At 42.1% G+C, this 18,341-nt stretch overlaps 1 protein-coding gene across 1 annotated transcript in view; it reads right to left on the bottom strand.

The window, feature by feature from the left end:
- Nucleotides 1-17,932, bottom strand: part of MTMR7 (myotubularin related protein 7) — a 50,911-nt gene extending 32,979 nt beyond the window's left edge. The window contains exons 1-2 of the mRNA XM_075421915.1: nt 17,673-17,932; nt 354-476 (exon numbers count right to left, since the gene is read on the bottom strand). Of these exons, the coding sequence (XP_075278030.1) occupies nt 354-476; nt 17,673-17,696 (147 nt within the window). The 5' untranslated portion in view covers nt 17,697-17,932. The remainder of the gene's footprint in view (nt 1-353; nt 477-17,672) is intronic.
- Between the last annotated feature and the right edge of the window lie 409 nt (nt 17,933-18,341).

Here is an 18,341-nt window from a genome sequence, read left to right as displayed (position 1 = left end):
AGCAGCCAAGGAGAGAGGCAAGAGCTGAATGAGCCAGGGTAGTAATCTGCATTCAAAACACTTCTCCTCAGTTCTTCCTGGGCAATAGGAGCGATGCTGTTTACAGCAGCTGTTCCTCGGCCAATCACATCTGGTATTCATACGGTGAAGGTCCTTCTCCTCCTCTTCTTGTGTTGCAATATCCAGAATCCATTGAAAATTTTCAAAAATTACCAGGCTGGAATTTCACATGCTCTGAAGTTATAAAAGCATCCATATGAACTAATTTACTATGTTTAAACTGTTTTGCAAGTTATTTTCAAATTACCATCAATAAAGCACTTACAGCTAACTGAAAAAACAAAAATTCATACCCAGGTTTCTTTGCGAGTTTCAGAACCATTCTCCACAAAGATCACGTGGGTAGCTGTTAAATACAAGGTTCCCAGTGCAGCTTTTCTTGAGGATAAACGATCAAGTAACCGAACATTTTCCACCTATACAAAGAAATGACAGAGAAAAAGAAAACAAAAAATAAATAATTAGGCCATGACAGTCTCATAATGAGACCTCAACATCCACATTTTTGATCCCACATCTCACTTGGCTGAGAGAGGTGGGGCTGTTCAGCCTGGAGAAGAGAAGGCTGCGGGGAGACCTTAGAGCAGCCTTCCAGTACCTAAAGGGGCCTGCAAGAAAGCTGGAGAGGGACTTTTTACAAGCACCTAGTGTGACAGGACAAGGGGTAATGGCCTTAAACTGAAAGAGGGGAGAGTTAGATTAGATACAAGAAAGAAATTCTTTACTCTGAGGGTTGTGAGGCCATGGCACAGGTTGCTCAGAGAAGCTGTGGCTGCCCCATCCCCGGCAGTGCTGAAGGCCAGGCTGGATGGGGCTCTGAGCAACCTGGTCTGGTGGAAGGTGTCCCTGCTCATGGCAGGGGGTTTGAACTAGATGACCTCTAAGGTCTCTTCCAACCCAAACCATTCTATCAGTCGATGATTCTATGATTTTGTCCATTACAAAGTAAGTTCTTTTCAGTACCATATGAAATGACTATCAGAAGAGTATAAATACATGAGAAAAAATGATTATATTATGTGATCTATTTCCAGTTCTGCCTTAATAGGGGGGAGACAAAAATCAGAGTTGGGCGCAACAAAGAAAGAAGCACTAGAGGATCAGTAAAATCAATGTGATTTTTAGTAACACAGAGATTCCACGTTAGATTGACAGAAGCTTCCTGAAACACTCTCGGAGCTGGGATGTAGCCATGTGTCCTTGAAATATTGCAGAAATAATTCCACTGAAATCATAATAGAAACAGATTGATGCCAGCACCTAAGAATTACATGTTTACAACATGTATTCCAAACACATTGCACTATTTTAAAAATAGGAATAAAGAAATCCTTAAAACCAAAATAAGCCAGTTTGGTAGCAAAATGCTTAAAATCAAACAAAAAAAGTTAAACCAAAGCTTCTCCCTCAAGGCCAGTTATAATCTTCTTTAAACACAAATAAAACTTCTAGAAAGCATGGGTAAAGTCTTTTCCCAGGACCGTCTACTTCAGAGGTCACATATTGGGGTGAGGAGGAATGGAAGAGACACAGCATTAACCCAGTAAGCATTCAGCAGTAAGCAAAAGAGGAGATATAAAAAAGCAGGGATGATAAGAAAGAAAGATGTAGGAAGTGCCCCTCTAAAAGAATCACAGAATTATAGCATCATGGAATCATAGAATGGTTTGGGTTGGAAGAGACCTTAGAGATCATCTCGTTCCAACCCCCCTGCCATGGGCAGGGACACCTTCCACCAGACCAGGTTGCTCAGAGCTGCATCCAGCCTGGCCTTGAACACTGCCAGGGAGGGGGCAGCCACAGCAGTCCAGCCAACGAGGACTCTGCTGTACCGGCACTGACCTTGCACAAGGTAGTCATCACCCCCACCCTACAACCTGAGGGAGCTTAGAACATGAAACACCAGCAAAGCAGACACCCACACAGCAGGGCAGGGGCTGAGGGATGACCTTCCAGGCCTCCTAGTCACATCCACCCTGAATAATGTCAGCACTATCAGTGGACTTTGCCACCTCTGGCATCTCTTCCCTCCCTGTATCTTTCAAAACATTTGAAACATCCTAAGTTGAACATCACAGGCTCTAACACGTTCTTTGGATCTCTAGTGATGAATTCCCTGCATTGCAAAAATGGACAACACGTTCTTACTATTTGTTTCTGATTTTTAAACTAGTCATTCCTGAGAGGTCCATATCTTTTATCCTATTATATCTAAGTTTCCTCAAAAGCCTTTGATGACAGACATGCTCAAATGCGTTTTGAAAGACCCATCTTCATCCGTATGTTCAGTTAGTTTTCCAAAGAAATTTTAGAGATTCTGGATTCCTCTACCAAAGCTATGACGATTCTTCCCCTTTTTATCATACTTGTCCATAAATCTAATGATTCAGAACGGGGCCTAGGGAGTATTGCAGCTCCTACCATCTTTCTCAGAGTAGGCGGTGTATTTATCACCTCCATTTTTTTCAGACCAAGAAACTTTTAAGCATTACACCATTGTTACTGGCTTGTATTCTAGTTCTTATAACTCACATGGACACCATCTTCTCCTGGTAATTTTTTTACTGTTTATTGTTGCCAATTTCTTCTGAAATCTCTTCCTGTAATGCTTTTATTGGTGACAAATCTCATATGTTCTTGACAGAGAAATATGCCAGAATGGGCAAGTCCCTAAATACCTTCCCTACTTTGACCATTTTTTGGTCCTGTAGATTTTCTGTCAGGATTTCACCTACTTAAAGACAACTTGACTACTAGTTTTTGCCAGATTGTTCTTCAAAGTCTCTTCTGGCCTGCCTTATTTTGTTTATATATTTAACCTGTTTATGCCTTATTTTCCTCATTTAGGCAGAACTTCAACTTGAAAAAAGCCCTTTTACTTCCAATAAAAGAAGCCCTTTTAATAAGAGACATCCTCTTACTCCTTCACCCTGCTGTTTAGCTACGCCAGCATTTTTTCGGTCTTTTAACGCCTTTTTCTGGAAGTCGGCTTAAAATGAGCTCCCATATTTAAACAACTTTCATGACTCCTATAAACATCTTAATTTTTGGCTCTCTTTCTTTTAAAATAGTTTTCAGGTTTTTGTGTAGTTTCCTCTTTGAAGTTAAACATTGCCATGGGAGATTTTTTTACCCCCTTTTTCTGCCGTTTCAAGAATACTGCATCTAAGTACGTTAGTTGCTGTCACACAGAGGTTCTAGCTGTATTTCGAACCACATCTTTCCGTCACTATCCAAGAGCAGGTCCTAGAATTATTTAGAATTACTTTCTTTTTTTTTTCCAAGATAAACAAATGGCCTCCATACAACAAATCATTTAAAAAAAAAAAAAATTTTACTCAGAATCACCCCCCGTTGGCCCATGTACCCAATCTCAAATTGGTAAAAGATGTCTCCCACTGTTGTTGCACCTCCTGCCTTCATGCCCCGTTTGGTCTGGTTTAGGTTCACAGGCATGCCGTCATTTAAGTAAGACGGTTGGTACTGCAGTCTTCATACTGTACTGCAGTCCTGTGGTCCTACAGTTCTACTTTCCCAATTTAATCTTGTAATTTCAGTTTGTAGGGACTCTCTGTTTTTGTGACACAGTTAATCTATGAGATCTGACTCTATTTTGTTCAAAAGAAAAAAATCTGCTCTTTGACAGGCATGGCTTTGCCTGTCTTTCCCACGTAATTTTTCTACTGATATTAGCCTTCCACATTGAATATTTCTCTTCCACTAAGTTTTGAATTTGCCTGTTACATTAACATTCTCATTTATAACCGGTAACTTCAGTTTCGACAGTTTTTTCCCAGACTTTTAACACTTGTAGAGAAACACAGATGTATTTAATCCAATTGCCTATATTTCATTGGTCTGGTTAAGTGGACCTCTTGACAATTTCCATTTACTTTAGAATATAGAATTTTTCATACTGACAGAATTTTTTGTGACACAGCACAGCATCCAAAATATCATAAGTTTTCTGCATTCTAATAAGAGCTTCTCAGTTTTTGAGTGCTTCAGCGTAGGTAAGTACAACTCAGAATGAGCTCTCCTAGCAGGCTCAACAAGGAAAAAGTACTATTTGTGAGATGATGCAGCGGACTAAATTTTTAGCTAGCCCTTATTCCTGCTGTCCTCAGTCAGTAAAGTAAGGGTCAGTTAAAATTAATGAGAACCTCAAAATCTGGCTCAATAAAAATCAGCATGATTTATTGATTAGCCTGGCCTAGTTCTCACACGATGTATGTCAATCTGTGATTGTAGTATGAGGAAAATAAAGCAGGTTTAATAATAACTTGTCTCATGAACGACTTTGTCATATCCAACATGATTTCCAAAGGGAAAGTGAGCTGCTTAAGTCTAAACTCTACTTTGATGCAACCCACAGTTCTGATTTACGGTGAGTGAGCGGCATGCAGGAGCACCAAGGGTATCTACGCTCTCAGGAGTTTGTTCTAAAAACTCTCTGCATAACCCCCAGCATGGATTTGCACGGTTTTCATCTGAGCTGAATTTGTGTTTCTTCTGCCTGCTTTCCAGTTACTCGAACTTTCTGAAAAAGCAGTATTTTTCACCCATGGACAGAAAAAAAATAAAAAGGGCTAGCCTCAATCTTACATTTCGTTCTGCTGATCAGAGGATTCAGAGAAGGAGCTTGCTTTCTTCTTCTCCACCCTCCCAATCAGCAAAAGAAAGCCAAGTCAAACAGTGTTTTTAAATGGTCTAGAGGGAACGGGAATATATTCTTTTCCACAAGAGAGGAACATACATTGCAGTAGTGCTTTGGAAGAAGCTGAGTTTTTCTATCTAAAAAGTAGAAGCATGCTGAGAAATCCCCATTAATAGTAAAAAAATAAATTAAATTTAGTATCAGAAAGAGACACTGTAGTAATTTTTCTCCAAGAAGTGCTCCATTTTTTCACCAACACTACTGCAGACTTTATCGGAGAATCGTGTATGTACTGACACACATCAGGAAAAAGCATACACACCACACATGTGCTTTGCCTAAAATGAACAGCTGGCGGGAGAGACCAGACCAGAAAATACCAGATAGAGAATAAAAAAGAGCAAAATCAGCCTGTAAAGCTGAGAGCTGGAAGAGCTCAAGGAGTGAAAAGAAAGCATTAGCCAAGCTAGTCTAGAGAGTGGCATCTGAGTAAAAACTTCAATAATTTATTTGAAGCTGTTGCCCCCGCCATTTAGTTTTGCCTGATGGCTGTGGTTGTCTAGGCTTAAAGAAAAGACTACCAAGAGATTTGTTTCAATGACTACAACCCCTTACATGGGGATAAATAAAGTTGGCCAGAAACTTTATTTTCAATGCAACACAGATGACAGAAAAAAGGAGGCAAAAATAGAAGTTAGAGGGAACGCAGATTAAGAACAGATGGAAGGTGCTTTTTGCTCAGAGAATAAACATGACAAATGACTTATGAACAAGGTTGCCAGGAGGTCATACAAGAAAAAGATGTCATATTAGGGAAAAGCATGGGTCAAAGCTTTATTCAGGCACAACACCCACCAGTTTCAATGGGACTCCCACCTAAGGAAGAATGGCAAAGATATGACCCTGAAAGTGTTCAGAAAAGTTGGCGTGCCAAAATGTGATTCCTAAAAATATCCATGTACCCTAATTTGTTCTCATTTTTAGTACAGATTACTTCTTGAATAAGCTCTGATGGCAGGGCCTAGTTTTAAATGATTCTTGAACAGGCTACCTTGATTCTCACTTCTTTAAGATGTATCGGTATCTCCAAGCACGTGGCAGAGTCACAAAAAAATGCAGAAGTTACTGCTACTTTTTCACACTGTTTATAACTGCACATGGGAAAGCTCCTTCAGATGCAGGATCAGTTTTGACTGTGAACTCAGACTCAAGCAGGAAAAGGGGAGAGAAGCAAAGCCACACAGCACATTGGTCAGACTGGGAAAAGCCCTGCCTGGGAGCGAAACCTCCATCCCACGCCTCTCCAAGTTGCTTTGCTTCCTGACCCAACACTCGTCTACAACAGGGAGATGCTGTCTGACACGAAACGGTCTCCTCTGCAGGATTCTCAAATAAAACCAAGTCTTGAATCAGGAAAACTATCTCAAGGAGTTTTATTCTCACTGCATAGGTTTTCAGTCTCTGTGTGTGTGTGTGTGTGCGCTTCCCGTGTGTTAGCTCACCTGAAGCAGAAGACACTTGAATTGCCAGTTATGCCATGGTAATGGCCGAGCTGCCCACTGCAGCTATTACTGTGCATCTGGAAGGAGAACACCAGCAGAAAAGCCCGTCTGGCAGCCAAGACAAAAACACTCAGCTACCACAATTCAACATGCATTGCCCACTCCTTTAGGATGAACTGCTACAAATACTTCTAGTTCCTTATCACCAAAGAGGCAGAAAGGCCAGAAAACCCTCCTATCCTCCTAATTCAAGGTGAGCAGGGAACCTCCTAGCTCAGGCCACATTCTCAGGAGCTTCTCTGTTGTTCAGCCAGTTAAAATTCATTGCCCTACAACAAACCCCCATCTAAGCAAGTTCTAGGCAAAAGTTGATCAAGTACCTTGACATTTGACTGTACAAAGGAGTGGAGCCCGTTCCAGTGGTTCTTCAAGAGTAAAGAAAGATGACTTTCACAACAGTCTATGCTGCTGAAAAGTTTGAACCAAAGCCAAGGCACGGGGCCAGTCCCTGGCGAGGTTAGTGACACACACGTAGCCCTAGGAAGGCTCCTTGTCCGTCCAGAACTCCATTTTCCCTTGGGTTCCTAGACCGTCCAGGGATTTCAGCTGCCTCCCCTGCTCACCTTGTGATGAACACAAGCAAGAAGAAACCAAATCCTGGGAATTCATGGCAGGGCTCTGTCTGGCTTCAGCACTGCAGGCACGCAAAAGCTAAGGGAAGAGCTTCTGCAAGCCAAAAGCCTGAGCCTAATGAGAATAAAGGAGCACAGCTGGTATGCTTTGAGGCCAAGTGGAATATTTGAGCTTTCTTCACCCTGGTTGACCTCAGCTATCCATGTGTTTAGCATAATTCCTGAGAGTGAAAAAAAGACCAAACGCTATTACCATTTTTTCACACAAAGATAGTACAGTGTTGTATTCGTTAAACAAAATATACAGTAAGTGATCTTTTTGCATAATCTTGGAACAAGAATAAAGGAAAACCAAATTGCCAATTGATGCTGCTATTTAATGTGGTTTCTATTCTACTTCACAAGAATCATGAAAACTGTAGTTGATCCATGTGACTTTTTTTATATTTCCGTCTCTGAAAAGACTTCCCAAGTGCAGTAAAATAATGTACAATCAGTCTGTAACATGGGGTCGGATGATTGTATATGTCAGAAGAATCAAGGTTAAATTTAAGTAAAGACACCTTTATCTCTGCATTGTAAAAAGCCTCCTCAGGGCAAACCTGACAGGATGGGGGAAAATATTCAAGACAAACCTAAATAAGTCTAATTTACTAAAGGACTAAAGTGAAACTGGAATATTGGAAAAGAGCTGAAAAAAATTATAAGGAATGACTTGTAGCGTTAGCAAGACAGTGAACAAATTACCTAACAATTTGGATTTAAAAAACCCCTGTTGCCTGCTATGATCTATAAAAAGTGGGAGGTCAGTACCACACTATTACATATAGCTGAGGAAAAGTTATGAAATGGATGCAGTGAACAGTAACTTATAATAAGTGCATATAGCATTGCAATATTAGTGTCCACATTGCAACACAAAGCTCTCCCATAATGAGTTTCCTCTTTCAGTCCATACTATATTCCATTTATCTAGAAAAGGAGAAGAGAGCACCCGAGGAATTCCTAAGTTTTCTGTGTGTTCTATCAAAAACCATATTGAACAGCTTTAATTTAGGAAAAAAGTGCTTCCTAACATCAGTAACTCTTACTACATTTGCCAAAATTGTTTAGATTTAGTTCTGAAAAAATATACAGAAAATTATTGTCTTGCTCACAGCTGTAAGCTGGAGCAGCGAGCAAGAATTCTGCGTGCAGCCAAGGGACACTGAAGAGCAATGTATGTTTAAATTCCTCCGTTTGATACAGGCTGCTCCGTTGCGTATTCAGATTTATGCCTTGTTCAGCAGTCTACTTCAGAGCAGCCGTACCGATCCACTCGAGCTGTGCAGGCCACAAAAGCCTTGCATTAAAGCTGGACTTGCAGGACTCACGGTATGGCTCTGGCTTTCTCAGCAGAGTACACCTGCGCACCGGGAAATGTCCGTGTGCGTTCTCTGTGGCAGAGAGACCATTCCTTTAGCCTACAGACACTGCGAGACCAAATACCACCCACGCAAGCCCATTAGCAGCAGACTTGGAGATTCCAGCCCTGACCACTCCAAAACCAAACTTCCCAAATCCTCTGCTCCAACCTCAGTCTCCTACTACGCATAAACAGAAATCAAAGAGTACCCTGCAGACATGCTGTCTTAATGATTTTCAGTACCATTTTTTAAGTGCAATAAGCTTTAGAGTTACTGGTTTAGACACGGATACCACGACAGCAAATAAAAGTCTGTGGCTATCCATGTTTTTTAGAGCTTGTTTTCTGACTTTATCCAGCTGCCTCTTGTATTGAGGGTCACATAATTGAAAATATGAAAGTCTGGCATAGAAAATCCAAAGGAGGTCTGCCAGTTCCAGGATTAGGAAAATATTATTATGGATTTAGGAGAGCAATCTAATCTAGAAGGAATAGACATAAAACTAAAAATCTAAAGACAAACTAATTTTCCAATTAATATAATGAGTCAGTATACGGATCTCACAAGGGAGAAAGTGCCTTCCCACTCACACGATATGGAAAACACAAGGTATTTTAAGAAAGACTTGGTTTTTAAAAAAAAACAAACACTACAACAAAAACTTAAACAAAGTGCATATTGGAAACAGGCATATGTACAAACATCAAGCTTCGTAAGTGAAAAAGCACTCAGAACAGAATGACCCTAATGCTAAGGGGAATACAAAATAAAGAAACCCAAGTGAAAATAGAACAAAAACATAAAAGACAAAATGCTAGTTCCTGAGTCTTCTGAAGCCAGAAGAATTCTTTCATTGCCTTAAATGACCTTTGGATTAGGACCACTGGCTCCATCAGCATTCCCGTTTCAGGGCATAGGTTTGGAAGCACCTTCTCAGATGGATCATGCTTTCCCTCACTTCCCTTCCCATCACCTGTTATTATTCTAAATCAGGTGGTTTGGTTACAAAATTAGAAGTACCACCAGTTTGACCCAGTAAAACAGCTCCTGTGCTCACTCGGTGAGTCATTCACCTCGTAAAGGTCAGCATGCTGCTGGGCTCACTGTAGATTAGATAGAACCAGTAAACATTGAATTAGTTATTACTGAAAAGTTCAGATATCCTACAGACTCTTACTGCTACACAGGCATGGAGTTTTGAGATGATGAACATACGACATGTTTTAACAGCTTTACCTGTTTCACATGACACTTCTGATGGGGTGACCAAAGATTAAGACCAGAGAGATGGATGAAGAGGCCCAGAAGCGATTTTCTGTCTTTTTTCAAGAGATTGTATATTAATGTATCAGTATGAAAAATATGACTCACATTACTGAAGTGAAAAAACAGATCTAAGAATAGTGAACAGATGAAGTCAGTTATTATAATAGAAAATGAAGAAGGTATTAATGCCATCTAAGTTTCAGCACCTTATTAAGGTAACTAAGTTAGAAGCTTATGCACACGAAGAATACATGGTGCATGTAGACTGTGAATCTAGTCTAAGGGGATTCTGGAAATTCCTTTGACTATGTGCATGGAGCCTCTGTTCTTGAATTATACACCCAGTGCTAACTAGTAAAAACCTCATCCCGTAAGGAGGGATGCCCAAAAAGAAAAAACAAACAGGAGAAAAAAAAATGCAAATTTCGCCCAAATGAACAGAAAAGTGACATTTCAGCTGACACTACACTCGAAACTTTTAGTTCTAGTCTTCCGCAATACACAAGTTACTTGAAAAACCACAGTGGCATACTATCACTTAAATAATCTTTCATTATGTTGCCAACAGAAAAATTGAAACCCACTTTAACAAAACAGGATTTTTATGGATCACGTAGCAGTTTTACCTATGCCACCTACTCCAAGCTCAAAGAAAAGCAGGAAAAGTGTGATAATTTTGCAATATTTTGAAATTCCAGCAACAGGATGCAGGGTTTTGTCTACTGCCTCACCACAGTAACACTGTTGGGCCACACACATCTGTAATACAAATAAATATTGCATAGATAACAAAATTAGGGAAAGAGAATGGCACAGAAGACTTCATGACTGTGGTGTGCTCCTGTGCTGAATCTGCCAGGGCTGGTTTGGCTCCTTGCCCTGAGCAATGTACATCTAGTGCTTGTGTGGCAAACAGAAATAGCCAGTGCCCTGGGTCACTGGCTCAGATTTTTCTTACCCCTCCAGGATGCCCCTGCTGGGGCAAGATGAACTTCAGTCTGGTATGTTAAAGCTAAAATCTATCTGTCTATGCTGGAGGCATTTCCAGGTCAATCGCAATGAATTAAATATTTTACTTACATTAAAATTCCAGCAAAGTAAAGATAGGTGCAACTAATGGAAAATCAAGTAACAACTGATGAAAACATCTGCTGGTTCAGTATGAAAAATTATGCCTTCCAAAGATCTTCACTTTGGATGAAGACTTTTTGACTGTTTAAAAACATCAGCATTTCATTTTGAAAACTTCTGAGCAACATTTCACAACTTGAAATTTCATCTGCTCACCCCTACTGTGACAGACTGCCATCCCTTTGACAGCCCTCCCAGAGAGCCGCCACCCTGAAAACCCTGAGCACCCCGAAGCTCAGAAGTGAGACTTTCAACTCCAAGAAAGGGGAGTTTGGCGAGGGGGGAGGGGGGCAGTGGAAAGGATTCAGCTCTGCCACATGGAGACCAAATTAGTGTCCTAACAGTGAACAAGTTGGAATTACCGGAATTTCCAGGTTCCTGGTTTCATGGGGTGAACCAAAGATCTCAAGTCCACAGCCAAACGCAAGCGTCCCAAAACTTTGATACATGCTGGTTTGGTGTGGGCTGTGAGAGCTGCAGGACGCTGACTGTGGACACAGGAACCAAGAGCTAGCTATGGCTAGGTCTCCAGATTGCAGAACTGACCTAGGACTGTGGACCTCAGAGGCTTCAAAGTCTCCAGTTTCACTGCTGACTTGAAGGAACGACAGTTCTCAGATCCCCAGTAACCTCCTGGGTAGGCAGCTGAGAAAACAGACAGATTTTCATCAGAACCCTGCTGATGCTTTCACAGAATTGCAGCAACAATAGCCTTCTGTGACTCATTTCAGTCTGGTAAATAAGAACATGTCAATTTAAAATTATTTAATTGAAAAGTTCCTGGTAAGGAAATATAAAATTTTAAGAGCTGAAGAACGGAAAGAAGGTGGAGTCCAACAGAAACACTCCAAAAGGAGGAAAATAGCAACACTACAACCTGACAAGCCTGGGAGAAAGAAAAAAATCCATCCAAATCAGTGAACAACGAAAAGGAAATACTGCTCAGGGGTCAAAACAGCAGCCCAAATCTTCCAGTACAACAAGACACAGTCTGGTATTCACATATATACAGCAGGAATGAGCCAAACTAAACCCATGATGTGGGGCAGGAGGAAAGCCAAGATCCAAAGAGCCATTCTGGCTATGTGATTGACTGGAATTTCACTGCAATATTTCTTTTTAGCAGGAGTTAGTTTAATTTCACTAATAACAAAATTACCTTCGGACCCACCCAAATTAAAGACAGTTCTGGATCTCCTCCATTTCCAAAAAGACATATTAAGTGACTTAAATGATAAACGTTAGGAGAAAACTGAGGCTGAGGTGGGCAATCCTCAGCTGAACTGTAGGCCAGTCAAGTTAGCTACCAAAATCTCATCTATGAGTCAGATAAACTGTAAGTATTTGTATCAAGTTTGTGGTCCCTAATGTAATCAGGCTGTGGTTCTAACATCCAGTCAAATACAGCTAAAGTTTAAAAGTTGACAATTCTCTGAGGCGGGTTAGGAAAAAAAAAATACCCTTGAGTTGGAATTTAATTAAACTGGTATCATGAATGCACAATAAGCATTATTTGCATGACCTTTTGACCATTTTCTGACTAAATCTTCTGAGAGTAATGGCTGTAACAAGATTTTGTTTAAATCTGAACTGACACTAATAAGCAGGTCCTTTGATGACTCTAATTCAAAACAAATATTTTAGGGCCAAAATCCAAACTGATATTTTAAATCCAATCCCACATTACCTACATATCCTCTGCAGTTCCTGTTTTAATTTTACCCACCTCCAGTCTTGAATGCCAAGCCACAGAACGCTTTTCAGCATAGTATATTACAAAGTTCATTTGCATTGCATTTATCATTTGTGCTCAAAGTCTCAAGGCATAAAGATGGAACAAATGAAACCCAAAGAAAACTAAATTGCATTCTAAACAAGGAAGATTTATTAACAAAAAAAATCTATAATGCACAAAATCGGAGTCAAAAGTATCTAGAATTATTGTAGATGTTTTAACGCATCACTCAGAGTATAAGCAGTCAAGTAGAATGACATGTCTGAAGTCATTAAACGTGTCTGGCCCCAAAATAAGTTAAACATTTCCTAACCGTGATGTAAAGTTAGAAAGCAGTTATGGAATCAGAAGGCATCTGCTGAGCTGCAAGGTGCACTGCTCTCAGCTGTATACTTAGAAGAAAGAACAGAGAAATGAATACTGTCCACCTTTACACAACACTTGAAAAGCAGAAAATCAACTTGGCACTCAAAAGAGGTTGCAGTAAAGTGGCTGCTGTAAGCCGATGACCCAAACCACCAATAAATGGCAAGGACCACGCCAGCCTCACCTCCGCTGCCTTTCCTATGGAGCAAGCTACACAGAAGTTTAGCCGAGAGCCAGGACGGCTCCGGTGAAGTGCCTGTGGCACTCCCTTCCCTGGCGTGCCAGGGAACCAACCAGCCCCATCCCCAGGAGGTTCGTGACGCTGTCTCAGGACTGCTGCCACCTTCCCACATCACCGACGCGAAACTGGACGTTTCCAATAAGAGCAGTAGCCTGAATATGGAGAACTTAATGATAATGTCACCTCCTGTCTCAACGGGAGGCAGAGAGCAGTGGTAGAAATGCCAGCTTAGCATAAAAATGGGTGGAGAGCCAGCAACCCAGCAGATATAGATGGAGAGTGAAGGCCTGCTGGGTTCCATTTTGCCATTGACCTAGATGAGAACCTGGACAAATTTTTTGCCATTTACATGTGCCATATATAAAGTGGATGTAAACAATATGGGTTTCCTGATGGAGACATTGGGAAAACTGACTTGTATTGTTAAGCTTTTTGAATTAAAAGGAAGAACTATGGAAAGGAAAATAGACTGAAAACTAAAGGAAACAGAACTCATCTACACATACTGGAAATTTGTTCTGGAAAGTAATACATCTGGTAGAAAGGTTTGTCATTATCATGGGAAATGGTAGCATATCTTAAATTCTGCCTGAGAAAGGGGTCATTGTAAGGAAATACCTTACCATAACACCACAAAAAAGAAAGCACTCGAGCGACTCAAGTCATCCCAAGTATCGTGTTAACAAGAGATACTGAGCCAAATGAATTTCTGGGCCAGCTCCACTGAAGACAGCTGTTATGCCAGGAATAAATCTGATGTATTCTTTATTATAAGAAGGCCATTTAGTAGGCCTGCTGCCAATATACAAAGACAAATGATACGGAAGAGGGGTAAATAAAATAAAGTAACTGATTAGCAGCAGTGCATGAAGTCCCCCTATGAACTAAACATATTTTCAGAGCTTTTTATCTGTCAGCCTGTCCATGGCCAGACGTAACTCTATGTATGGTAACAAGATGTGCTTCTAGTCGGTGCAGAAGTATTGCTTATTCATTTTTTATGACTGTTACGAGAAGTTTGTCACATTTTGGGTTTTGGCAGTTATCCTAAACTATCTTGCTGCTCAATCCATACTCACAGTAGACAGTGGTTTTACTAATTTTTAATTTTTCACAATTATTGGAGTTACATATAATTCTGTTTAGCAATGAGTGACTGCTAGCAACTCTTAAATGTACTCAAACTACAGCCTTCATACATAGGATGGCATTTACTTTGTGAAAACAACATTTTGCATATGTATGTATGTCTAAGCACACGTCATGCATGTACTCTGTGTTCTACTGAAAGTATAACGATAGGACAATAGCATTCAGTACATAAAATAGTGTGCTAGGGACTTGGCTATCCAGAAGGCCCAGGGAAGATCCAGGAGGTCAAGGGAATACCATTTCAAAAATAACGAAGAAAAGCAGTTTTATCTAACAGACAACTGTCAAGAGACCTGGTTTCTATTTCTGCTATTGACTTGCTACTCTTGCTTGCTGAGAAGACAGAAGTTAAATTCTTCTGAACTAGACTTAAAGGTATCATGTCTTTTGGTGAAAGACTAGACAATGTATCATTTGCAAAATTACGTAGCTATGTCAACAGCAAGGGAAAGAACGGGATTGTTGAGCAGGTGGGTACACACAGTCTGTTGGGAAAGAACCAGTGGCTTTTGCAGTGGGAAATCCTGTCAAAGTCCTGTGATGCTGCCGCGAAGCACACGGGCAAAGGTGACCCAGAGGACATAATATATTTAGAGTTCCAAAAAAAGCTTTTGACAATTGAAGGTTATTGGAGAAACTAAGTTGCTGCGGTGCTGGAGGAAAGGTCCATTTACAGACAAAGCTGGTTAAAGGACAGTAAGCAACATCTAGGACTTAATCGTCTCTTCTCAAGGTAGAGAAGATTCAACAGCAAAGTCCTACAAAGTCTGGGACTGGTCTTATTCAACTTTCTTAGTGACCTGAAGAAAAGAATAAACAGTGCAATCTTCAAGTCTGGATGATCAGAAGCCAAATGCTTCTGACCCTTTGACCCTTTGATAGCCAAATGCTTTATCTGTGGCACAAAACCCCCAGAAGAGCCTTGCAAAACAGTGTGTGGGGAAAAGAGGCGTGGAAGAGCTTCAGCACAGATAGACATGAAGTGGTGTACCTAAAGGAAAAACAACCTGAAGCATACCTCCGCAACCACGGACTCAGAACTGATGCTTACCACACAGCAAAGCGGTCTTGGGGTCACTGCTGACATTCCTCTGAAATTATCGGAATCTGGTGGCTTGTGATCAAGATTTACGGTGAAGGCATGAATAAGGCAAACATGGAACTGTTATTCACCAAATCCTCGAAGCTAGATGCAGGGTGTATTGAATGAAACAACTAAGAACTTTTTAAGAGATAGAAGAAACAGCCACAATCTTGCTTCCACGCAGGCTGTGGAGGCAGAGGTTGTCAGTGTGCTTAGAAAAAGCTTTGGCAAACTCACACGGAGAGGTCCATAAACGGACACCAATTGAACTGGGAAGGGTTGGATACTAATACGACTGTGGATGCTGAGAGCGAGCAGGACAGGGCCAGGTTTATGTGTTCTCCTATTGCCAATCAGGCGCAGAGTAATGACCTAAACAAATTACTGGTCCAACTGGTATGGAATTTCTGAGGATTTTTTATGACAGTTATATTTGATCATATTAATTTTAATATTTATGAACCATCACTCACTACAGCTATATTTCAACTAAACCAAAAACCCACTGCCAAGTCCTAATGGACATCATGTACTACAGACCTTTTTTACTGCCTTTTGAAGGAAAAGCTTTTACTTGGGGCAGGAACTTTGTTTTCAAATATTAAGTTTATTATTAATTTTCCAAGTATGGGATTTCTCTAAATTTTCCATTTGGCTGGGTTTTCAAACCAAGGAAGGTGTCATTATTCTGACATTAATACCTTTCCAGAGCAGGACAATTGCTTGTCAGATTTCTCTCAGGACAAAATTGGATGGAGTCAGGAAATGTGATGCCAGAGTGCCACGATACAGTGAGAATGCCTCTATATTCCCATTGTTTTCCCTTACCTATTTTTACATTACTGTTGCTGGAAATCATTTAACATTAAATTTCAAATTATCAAAAACAAATTCAGTGAAAATAAAACCCAAAAAACCCAACACTGCTCTGGTGGCTGATTTTAAGCTGAGGTTTTCTGAGCAAGCAAGTCAAAGATATCAGTTCTGCTAGGTAACTGCAGGCGCGCTGACTTGTCAGTGTATTTAGGAGTAACTGGAGAGACGACGTATTTTGATACCGACTCTTGTTGAATGTCCTGGATTTTCTACATTTATGTAAGAAATGTTTAAGATCTTTTGTACCACTTGTACCTTTAAATCATGACTTCTAAACTGCTTTATTATGTCAGAGAGAGAACTTTTAGCACAGCTGTAATGTAAGGGAATGCCAGGAACCAAGACTGCAGAATCACCTCGCACTGAGTAAGATTTTTGGTGGCTGGTCATCAGTACGGTGCCTTCTCACAGCTGTCAGATGCAGAAATGGGGTTTTCGTATGCGTAGTAACGTTTTAAGGACTTAATTGTAGAAAAGCTAACAGATAAGCTTCCATTGCCTGCAACAGGGACTTGCCTGGGCCTTCCATTCACAGCAAATATAAACGTTTGTTTTCAGGATTTTTTTTTCTACCCTTAATAATTTGTTTTCACTATTTTCCTCCTCATGCTTTCAGCGCTCCTCAGCTAAGGGTCAGAAACACCCATTCAGACAACTCTCACTGATGGTTTCCTACCTGCAGAACGACACATTCTTACTGTTCGGATACTCTTCCTTCCCACAGAGGCAGAGAACAGATCATGAAATGAGACAAGAGGAAAGGCAGTTGCTGTAAAAGCCTACTTTCTTCATATGTTTGCAGCTTAACACCTTAAGGCCCCAAAATCTAGAATTAAGAGGAGGTCCTCATCTCAAATTGGTGTCATCATACTAGATAATAAACAAACAGGCATAAAGCAAACACAAACAACTTCTTAGTAGCAGGGGTTTGGATACATAAATAGATACACACACATGAAAATACATCCCACCCCAATTCAAATTAACATATTGCTCAGGTTCGTTTTTTCGGTGGTTATTTACACTCAGAATTTTCTGGGGATCAAAACTACATCCTCTTTTTTTTTTTTTTTAGAGCAAGATGGAAATTTCGTTAACAAGCACAGGCCTCACGCTTCGACAGCTACGTAAAAAGAAGGATTACACGGGCTGAATGTCGGTATATAAAAACTCCACGAATTCCTCAGCAGGGCTGAAGCGCTGGGGTGAACTACCGGCAGCTGAGAAGCAGAGAACGCGCCTCTCATCTCGGATACCCGGGCGGTGCCTGCGTCAACACGAGGGGCTGGATAAAGGGCGATTAAATGCCCGGTGAACCCTCAGCCCCCATCGCAAACCGGCGCGTTTGGGCTGATTTCACGGCAAAACGGCTAAAAGCATCCATCCCCCCCCCCCGCCCCGCAGGCCCAAGGCACGCTCAGCCCCCGGGGCCGCGGCTCCAACCTCCCGCCAGCCGCGGCGGACGAGCGGCCGGGGATGCCGGGCGGGGATGCCGGACCCCGGGAGGCCCCCGCGAAGCCCCGGGAGGCCCCCGGGCACCCCCGGCCCGCCCGCCGGGACCCACCTTGGGCGTCCGGATGTGCTCCATGGCGGCGGCCGCGCGCACCTGGCCGCGCTCCTCCTCCTCCCTCCCGCCGGCCCCGCCTTTAAATCTATATCTCTGTATCGCTATATTTTATCTTCCCCGGCGCAGGTGGGCAGGGGAAGGGCGGCTCTATCCGCAGCGGACGCTGTGGCCGTGCTGCGGCCGGCGGCTGGCTCCACCTCCCCGGCGGGCTGCCTCGATGCCCCGGCCGCCGGGATGCTGCGGGCCCTGGCTGGCTGCCCCGGGCACCGGCAGGCACGGCCCGGGGGCGGCTCTTCAGCAGTCTGCTGCCTTATCCAGGGTTACATCCCTCGGTGCTTCCTTCCGGGAAAGAGAAGCTCAGAAACATGAAAGATTTCTGCCTGAGACCGCCCCCCCCCCGGTGGACAACAGGTTGACCATGAGCCAGCAGTGTGCCCTGGCTGCCAAAAAGGCCAATGGCATCCTGGGGTGCATTAGGAGGAGTGTGGCCAGCAGGTCGAGGGAGGTTCTCCTTCCCCTCTACTCTGCTCTGGTGAGGCCCCATCTGCAGTACTGTGTCCAGTTCTGGGCTCCCCAGGTCAAGAAAGATGAGGAGCTACTGGGGAGAGTCCAGCGGAGGGCTGTGAGGACGATGAGGGGACTGGAGCATCTCTCCTACGAGGAGAG

The sequence above is a fragment of the Opisthocomus hoazin genome, chromosome 5 (assembly GCF_030867145.1).
Source record: "Opisthocomus hoazin isolate bOpiHoa1 chromosome 5, bOpiHoa1.hap1, whole genome shotgun sequence".
In the NCBI taxonomy this organism is placed as follows: Eukaryota; Metazoa; Chordata; class Aves; order Opisthocomiformes; family Opisthocomidae; genus Opisthocomus; species Opisthocomus hoazin.
This window is presented reverse-complemented; position numbering and strand designations above follow the sequence as displayed.